Below are 8,960 nucleotides of genomic sequence, written 5' to 3'. Positions count from 1 at the left end.
AGTAAAGCCTCCTCATACAAAATGAGGAAGCCCACTTCTAAAAGAAAAATAAAAAATAATAAAACAAGACCCAAATGAGCCCACATCAGGCCCAACTTGCTGTTTGGGGCCCGAACACTCAGCCTTGACGCCCTAGCATCTGAGCCGCCGCATATAGGATCAGCACTGCTGCAAAAGCTACTGACACCGTGCCTGCCACTTCTACCGCCGCACATACTGCTACCAGCGTTCCTACCAACACCATCTAGAGCAGGGGACCATGGCACTTGAGTCCCCATTAGGGGAAGAACAACTCCACAGAAGCATCATCGGCCTTGTGCAACACCGCTTCCAATGAGGCCAGACTGAGACTCAACCACATCTTCAAGATCGGGGGACACTTTAGCCACCCTCGAACCAGAAAACACCAGCCAAGAAAGGTCAGCGCCATTCAAACCACCACCCCGCAAAGGCAAAACCCTATCCAGCCTTCAACCCACCGCCGTCTGAGACAAAAGGTCCACCCAGCCAGCCTCCGCCATGAGCATTGACCTTCCCAGCATCTCGAGACACCGAATCAGCCTGATAAGTCACCAGCCACGATCGGAAATCACCGGTTTCCAACAACGGGAACGCAGAGATAACCTCTGCAAAGATGAAGACACGACATAAGCCGGCCTTGATTTACCCGTTATCGAAGAAGATATCTAGACAGTACGCCATCGAGGATGGAGAATGGTGCAGAGACACCGCCGCGCTCCAAACCCTAGCAGAGCTCTGCTAGGCATTTTTTGCATAGGAACAAGAATACTTAGTCAAGCTCCACTAATGCACAAGTTATTCGAAGGTATAATATTGAACTATCGTGGATTTGTAAGGCTTTCTCCAATAGAAGGTTTATAGTCTATATTACAGACCATGGTTGAACAAAACTCATCTCAAATCTGAATTGAGTCTACTACAAAAATGATAGAAGAAAATAAAATGTTTGACTAATAATTATTAACTCGTTGATTTCAATTAGATTAAAATAGAATGAGATATTTTCACCCATAGGTAAAAGTGGGTGATTTTGTACCTATATTTTATTCCCTCGAATCTCTTACTTTAACATCATTAGATTAGATTTCCCCCCAACTTGCTCCCTGAAATTACACAAAAAAGCTTGCCAAAAAAAAAAAAAAAAAAAATTACACAAAAAAGTATCCTCTGTGCGTACTTTGAGAATAACCACAGATTCTGCTCAAAACTTGGGAATAAAAAAAAAAAATAATAAAAAATTGAGCTCAAGTTCCGCCTGCTTTGGACCCCTATAGCTATATATACGAACAACTCACCTCAAAGAGTCATTCATACACGCCCATCGAGACCCTCAGTTATCGGAGCTCTCCCTCACTCTCTCACTCATAAATGGCGCTCAGAAAAGCGCTAGCCAAGCGTTCACTCGACGCCGTCAGAGTGACGTCACTGACACCATTCTCCGTGGTCGTTCTAGGGCACCAAACCATTGTTCCACCTAATGCAGCCCAGGCAAACTTTCACAGGGAGTATCTCACCTCATCGGAGCCCGCCGAGAAAGGCTTTTTCCGGCGATTCTTCCACCACTCAGCCACCAGGATCCCGGAGTTCCTCTCCCTGCCTGTCGGAGAGAAGCTCCGTGAAAAGATCAAAGGTGTGAACAGGAACGGAGATCGGCTCCGGCTCGCCGGACTCAGCCCTCCGCCGCCGGATCCGGCCACCGCTGACGAGTCGTTTTACGGAATCTCCGTCAGCGATGTGCGGAAGATTATGAGGCTGTCGCAGGTGGAGAAGCTGAAGGCGAAGCTGAGAGAGGTTCCGGAGAGCTCCGTTTCGTATTCGGAGTTCCGCCGGATCTGCGTGGAAGGTTGCGAGAGCGAAGAACAAGCAGCTGAGTTTGCGAAGCTTCTCGATGAGTCCGGCAACGTCATCGTTCTCGGAAATGTTGTGTTTCTCCGGCCCGAGCAGGTAATTGATAACATTTTATCTCTCTTTTTTTGTTTTTCAATAATTATACTGGGAGTTCCACTGTAGTATTACATAGATGATTAAGTTATAATTAGTCTCTTTCTCTCATCTATTTATGGCTTACATATGATCATTACATCATGTGTATAGTAGAATTTTTCAAAATATATTACCGAATTAACCTTGTTGCTGTGGCCCTTGGCAACTGGGATTTCCTACAGCGAAATCTGTTTTGCCCCCAAAAACTGTGGAGTTGTGGAGTTTTTTGGGTTTCAAATTTCATCACCCCACGAGGTTGGTGCGAGTTTCTTGACCAAGACAAAAAAAAAAAAAAAAAAAGTGTGTGAGTTTGATTTCCATGCGCTCTGATCTCTAGGGTGTAACGGTGTGACACGCGTCCATGGGTTTGCATGTCCTAGTGAGTTGTCCATGAGCTAGGACCTTAATTTGGCAAAAGAGGCCTCAAAACATGCCGATCTTTGGGAGAATCTTTAGGGTAGTTTAGCTCGTGTCAGGTGACATGTCCGTTTCATGTGTTAGAAAACGAGATTATTGCTTCATATGTTTTGGGTGCAACTGGTGGTTGAAAATGCCAAGTTTTACTACTGTCCAATTGAAGTTTATTTCTAGTTTTGATTAGGTCTAACTTATGTCCCTCTAATCTTACAGGTTGCAAAATCAATGGAGAGCATAATTTCTCAAACCATGGGCCTGCCAAACGATCCAAGGAGGAGAGAACTGGACCAGCTAGAGAAGCAAAAGAAGGTAATAGACCAAAGGGCCAGGGCCTTGGTGCAAGGTGAACTCTACGGTGGGCTGGGTTTTATACTACTCCAGACACTTGGTGCCATAAGGCTCACCTTTTGGGAGCTAAGTTGGGATGTGATGGAGCCCATTTGCTTCTTTGTGACCTCCATCTACTTTGCTCTGGGCTACGGCTTTTTCCTCAGGACATCCACAGAGCCCACTTTCCAAGGGTTCTTCCAACGCCGTTTTAAGACCAAGCAGCAACGGCTCATGGAGATCTATAACTTTGATGTTCGAAAGTACAACCAGCTCCGGAAAGTGTTTTATCCGAATTCCGATCAACTGGCGTCTTTAGATTATGTAGAAACAACCCTTGTTGGTGCTTTACATCGATGATGAGTGGTGTTTATGTCCTAGAAGACTCTAGCTAATTAGTTAATAATCTTTAGCACATACAAGAAAGTAGAAGAGAATCTTGGTTGCAATATTGGTCGTTTATCAAAAGACAACCAGTTGTTTCGTTTGCAAATCTCTTATCTCCATGATGCTAGTACGAATTGAACATATGACATGCACGGTATTTGTTATACACATCAAATGGAAAGGTTTGAAGCCCTTACGAAAACTATAGGTTTGTAATGGGAATTGAGATCCTTTGAAATGATCCAGTTCTCATCTATTAGACCGTACAGTAAATAAAATTACACTGATCCAACGAAAGATTAATGTTACTAGCTGAAACTTAAAGTAAAAATTTTCCGTTTAATGGTCCTCAACTCAAGTACTCTTTTTATAAGGTTATTGTGAGTCAAACCAAAATAATGGTGGCCAAATCTATATAAATATAATAGCATAAACATGCATCAGAATTATCTCGTAGATTTGTCAAGTTATGTTCGCTCCATTTGCATAACTGTGAATTCGAGAATCCAAGGGAATAGTACAGGGAGGCATATAAGCTGGAGGGTCGAGCACGCCAGTCTCAGCAGTGCCTACCACAATAAGTAAGAGCAGAATTCATAACCCAAGTGAATGTCAAAATTCCAAAACCATATCCTACCACATATAGAAGCTATGCCCATGCAAATGTATTGGATGGTTGATGGAACCTCTTAAAACATTAGGTCCTTGAAACACAATCTCAATTGATTCGTTGTAATCCAGCACCTTCACCTTTGTCGCTTGGACTGTCAGCACCGGATACAGAACACTCGTATTTAATATTTATACACACACTGCATACAAAGGACCTATATAACACCACACTGCCACGTGTCATGTGGCTGCAGAAATAGAGTAGTTTTATTAAAAAATGCATTTTTTACTCTTTGTCACTTTTGCCCTTATGCCATTCTCTCTCTTCTTCTCTTTTTGGTTACAGTTTCTTCATCGATCATCTCCTCTTCTGGAAAAACAACACAATCATGCTCTGGGTTCATCAAATTCATTAAGGAGAGAGAAAGCCCGAAAGGAGAGAGAACAGATCTGGGATCTGATTTCTCTGTCGGTAAACCGGAGCTCCACCGGCAACACCTACGGTCCTACGCCAACACTGTGCTCAACGGCCTTCGACGTCCGACGACCAGTGTCGAATTAGGATATGGATCATAGATCATGGATACATGACGAAATAGGACATGAATCTTTGCTTTATTTTGTGGGATCTGCTAAAGTTAATTATGACATGAAGATGGAAAATTGATGATTTTTCAAATCCAGGATTTGAGCATCTAGACTAGAAGCAAGAACCTACTATTTTGTGATACAAGTCTCTGGTGCTTTAATGGGTTTGATGCGAGAGAAGAAAAAGAATTCGCAGAAGAGGAGAGAGAATGGAGAAGCAGAAGGGCAAAAATGACAAAGAATTTTTTTTATTAATTAAGGATTTCGTTTCTGATGCCCCATGCCCCATGACACGTTGCATTCAAGCACTTGTTTTTCTCAAGTAGCTAGTTGTTCCAACAGACTTTCATAAGTAAAAAATCTGCAAGTTAGTTAACATGAAGAGTAAGTATCTTCTGGAGTTCCAGTCAACTCCCAATATATACAAGTAAATCGGTTTTGGCTTTAAGTATATGACAAATAATAGGACCAGAGATCATACTAGGACTACTATACTGTAGTAGTACTAGCTAGTTAGTGTGATTTTCATAATAGGATCGGCTAAATTTAGGACCACAGTTCATAATAGGACTGGCAAAATTTTCTGATCGATCCTCAATAATGTAGTGTGATTTGATCATAGACGTTTGAATAAGTGAAATTGTTTTCTTATAGCTTCCATTCAACACGTACGGAAAATTTAAATTCCAGAAAATGAAGAAGGTTGGTACAGAAAAATTGCAATTTCACACGAATATATGGTGGTACTAGTGTAGAAGCAAAGCATAGTTTCTGGCCGGGGTCCATAGAAGAGTCTACTTATGGCCTCCCTAATAAGTTCTTCTATCATAAAATCATCGAATCAAACGAGTACTACCAGTCTGCATGAGCCCGAAGCTAGCCATGAATGTGCCATTCGTTTTTTCCTCCGAGTTGAAGCTGAAGTTCTTCGCCAAAAGAAAATGCTTTCCATTTCTCCTAAATCTCCCAATTGATTAAACTATATGATGCATAATGTTTCAAGCTAGCCAGGCAGTTATTCACGGCCCGAGATTACAGATGTTATATAACTTGACTAGCTCTAGAGCCACAAACCATTTGAAAAGTGAAAAAGCGTTAGATTTTGAAAGATGAGCATCAGCCACACCAGCTTCTAAGTAAGAAAGTGGTATAAAGTTGCGGACCAATATCAACTGCCTTGAACAAAACTATAATACTAACTAAGTACACAAAACTCCCAGAACAGAAGAGAGAGAATGGACAATTTTGACAATCCATCCCCTTTTAAGTTTTTAAGCTTGCACTACAAGCCAGTTCACCACCTTCACTCTGCTTGATATGTATTTCCAGATGTTCTTCAATAGAGAAAGAGCTCCCAGATATGATAAGGAACTTAATTAGATAGGAAGAGCACTCTGAACTCGTAATCAGTTTCAAGAATCAATCACCATATTATCAAAATTCTTTCCCACGCCTCACCGTTATGGAGTTTCAAAGTGGTCTAATCAATCTGATCCTCAACACAGATGAATAAAGCCAAGAAGATAAAAAAGTTGTCTAATCATTCATTCATTCTTGATCAAGTCTTTCAGTAAGGTGTTTGAGTTGACGCTGAAGTTTTTGGCCAAAAGCAAATGCTTCCCTTTCCAAATTAATAATTCCACAGAAAGGTCCCCAGTCCACGTACATTTCAAATGGAGAGATCGATATATGTTTGATTGTCAAGTCAATGCAACAACCATTTTACATACTTATAAGTTTGATAAAAATCGAATAAACAAGATCAAATATCTACCATCAGGATTCAGGACATCACAAAATCCAAAAATATGAGATGAATACAGTCACATTAACCAAGGGTATCGAAGATATATTATAATTAGATAGAAGATACCAAGTCTGTTCATCCTCCACATCTCTGAGATACAAAAACTTCAATGGAACATTACAAAGATCCGATGACCAATTTAATGGAACAATATTTAGTATTACTAGCTAGGAAACGGTAGGTAATGAATAGCTACATAAGTTTACTCAATTTGCTTCTCAATCAAGGCCTCGTAATTTTTGATAGCAGAATCCAATGGAACATCACAGGAAGGCATTTGAGCTGGTGGGGGTAGCATACTAGTCTCAGCTGTGCCTCCGTCCTTGATTATAAAAGCGGCCTCCATACCCCATGTCATATGTCTCTCTACATGACAATGCCAAAACCACACGCCTACAACAAAAACCAAATAATAAGTAATAGATAGATTGGGAGGGTGCTAATTAACTTGGGAAGGTGTAGATCATCAATACGTACCAGGATTATCAGCTACAAATCTTATTGTTAGCCATCCATTTTTTGGAGTAACGAATGTAGCCACATAAGGAGGATCGACCAAATTATAGCCTTTAGGGTCCTTCAACGGGTCAAAGGATCCGAAACCAAATCCTAGCACGTAGAAACTATGTCCATGCAAATGCATTGGATGATTCACGGCGCCTCCCATCACATTAGTCCCTTGGAACACAATCTCAACAGTTTCATTATAGTCTAGCACCTTAACCTTTGTACCTTGGATCGTCAACACTGTAGAAAGCGTCGTCCCTCCATCTGTGAAGTTATAATAAGTAGGCGGCTCGTCTGGAAAATCTGTTTCGTAAATCGGATTGCTTATGTTCCTGCAATGAAAATTTATGTTCAAATGAATTAAAACTATAACAAGCTAGCTAGGTTCCATCTGGTTCATAATCAATGGTTACAAATCTTACTTGTAGTAGGCTTGCAAGATAGAGTCTGTAGTTGGATTGACCCAGCTGATGTTATTGACGCTTGTAGCAAAGCTTATGTTTAAGCAGGTGGGGCCTAAATCTGGAGCACAGTAAAGAGAGTTCATGGAAGCTGTTATGAACATTCGTGTAGTAACTTCACTCTCCTTCGGGACATTAACGGGATATTCTGGTGTGGCTAAGCTTCTAATCTTATTGGTGAAATTGAACGCTTCTGCTTGGGACATGTACATGGGAAGGTGCTCGGGAAATAAAGGAGCGTCGGTTGTGGTATAGTTGCCATTATATTGAAGGATTGCAGTAGCATTCATATGGTCGAAGCCGGTGTCGGATGTAGTACTAAGGTATTGTCTACCAGCCATGTAATAGAGCCCCGGAGTAGAATTTGCATTCAGCAATACATCCATTGTTTGTCCAGGAGTTACCACTATGTATCTGGTATTGATGGGTTTTGTGTAGGCTCCGTCCAGTCCAACCACAGTGAGGTTGTGCTCAGCAATTGCAAAGAAAAACTCTGCATCGATGTTAGCATTCACCAGGCGAAGAAGATAAGTCTTGCCGTAGTCCACCCTACGACGCCATGTTGTATCTGCATAAGAGCATGCAATGTGGAAATTCATTATTCACCAAGTTATTATAACTAGCTAGCTCCTCGCAGATAGATTATCAACATTCATGAGACACCTTTAGTTATATATTACTACTGTTTAGAGTTTAACATATACGTACTTATGGAGCATGGAAGAAAATCGCCGGGTTGGCCATTGATGGTGTAAGCATCTGACTGTGGTAGAGTCTCGGTACTTCCAGGCTGCAAAGATTCCTCAACTCGTTCTCTCAAATTTCCCAGGTACCAAGATCCTGCAATTTGGTGTGTGTGTGTGTGTGTTATATATATGTGTGCTTGTAATTAGTTACTGCATAGTAAGAACTCAAACAACTTTTTCTGACCATACAATGTACAGTTCACAAATATAGTTATACCGAAAACAATGATCTCCTCTTCATCCGGCTCAGGAAATGGAAACGTGGTACCAAGAGCAGGCAAAACTACAATAGCACCGTGAACACTGGCTCTTGTCCAGTCACTATGAGCATGCCACCATACGGTTCCTTCTTCCTTAGTCAATTGCACTTGATAAGTGAAATTTGTACCGGGTGCAATTGGACACTGTGTCACATACTCAGGGCCATCAAACCACGGGTTTCTTGGCTGCTTTACTCCATGCCTGAACACATATAAGAGATATAAACGTTTCTGAAAGTGTGGGTAGAAGTAGAGTACATTGTATGAGATCGAGGAGGGTCGACAAGGGGTAGACCGTAGACATAAATAATTAATTACCAATGAATAGTGAAGCCATAAAATCCTTCATTGTAAACATTAACGTATACTGTATCCCCTTTGCGAGCTCGGATTGCTGGACCTGGATAACTTTCGTTAACAACCAACATGAGCTTATTTTCACATAATCTGGTGAAGTTTACCTCCTTTACCTAAATAATTGAAATTCACCAAGAGACAGCGAATTTAGAACATAAAAATACTGATTCCCAATTAGAAAGGTTGCGAGCTTCTGCATCGATGTGTATCTGGAATGATAACTGAGCTAGAACACAAGAATAGAATAGCAGAAGTGGGAACTAATTAAGAAAAAAAGACTTACTACAAAATCATAGTAATGCACTTCGGCAAGAGCCAGAGAGACGAAGAAGGGCAGCATAAGAATAGCAAAGACTAGAATCCGTGGCGACATTATCGTAACTACTACTGTTTAATCGTTGTTACTCGACTCTTCGATTGGTGAAGTAAGGAAGATCACAATGTAATGCATGTATATATGGACTGTCGCTAACTCGCTATACTTGTT

At 41.2% G+C, this 8,960-nt stretch overlaps 2 protein-coding genes across 2 annotated transcripts; one reads left to right on the top strand and one right to left on the bottom strand.

The window, feature by feature from the left end:
* Positions 1-1,342: 1,342 nt before the first annotated feature.
* On the top strand, positions 1,343-3,334 carry LOC133739685 (calcium uniporter protein 4, mitochondrial). The gene is made up of 2 exons (XM_062167463.1): positions 1,343-1,965; positions 2,635-3,334. The coding sequence occupies exons 1-2, from the start codon at positions 1,390-1,392 to the stop codon at positions 3,106-3,108; spliced, it is 1,050 nt and encodes a 349-aa protein (XP_062023447.1). The 5' UTR covers positions 1,343-1,389; the 3' UTR covers positions 3,109-3,334.
* A 2,783-nt stretch (positions 3,335-6,117) lies between these two features.
* LOC133735264 (laccase-14-like) lies at positions 6,118-8,960 on the bottom strand. Its single transcript, XM_062162667.1, has 7 exons — positions 8,757-8,960; positions 8,435-8,586; positions 8,074-8,318; positions 7,819-7,950; positions 7,072-7,678; positions 6,620-6,981; positions 6,118-6,535 (listed from the first exon to the last, which is right to left on the bottom strand). Exons 1-7 carry the CDS (start codon positions 8,844-8,846, stop codon positions 6,345-6,347), a joined length of 1,779 nt encoding a protein of 592 aa, XP_062018651.1. The 5' UTR covers positions 8,847-8,960; the 3' UTR covers positions 6,118-6,344.

Source organism: Rosa rugosa, chromosome 3 (genome assembly GCF_958449725.1).
Source record: "Rosa rugosa chromosome 3, drRosRugo1.1, whole genome shotgun sequence".
Taxonomy (NCBI): Eukaryota; Viridiplantae; Streptophyta; class Magnoliopsida; order Rosales; family Rosaceae; genus Rosa; species Rosa rugosa.
This window is presented reverse-complemented; position numbering and strand designations above follow the sequence as displayed.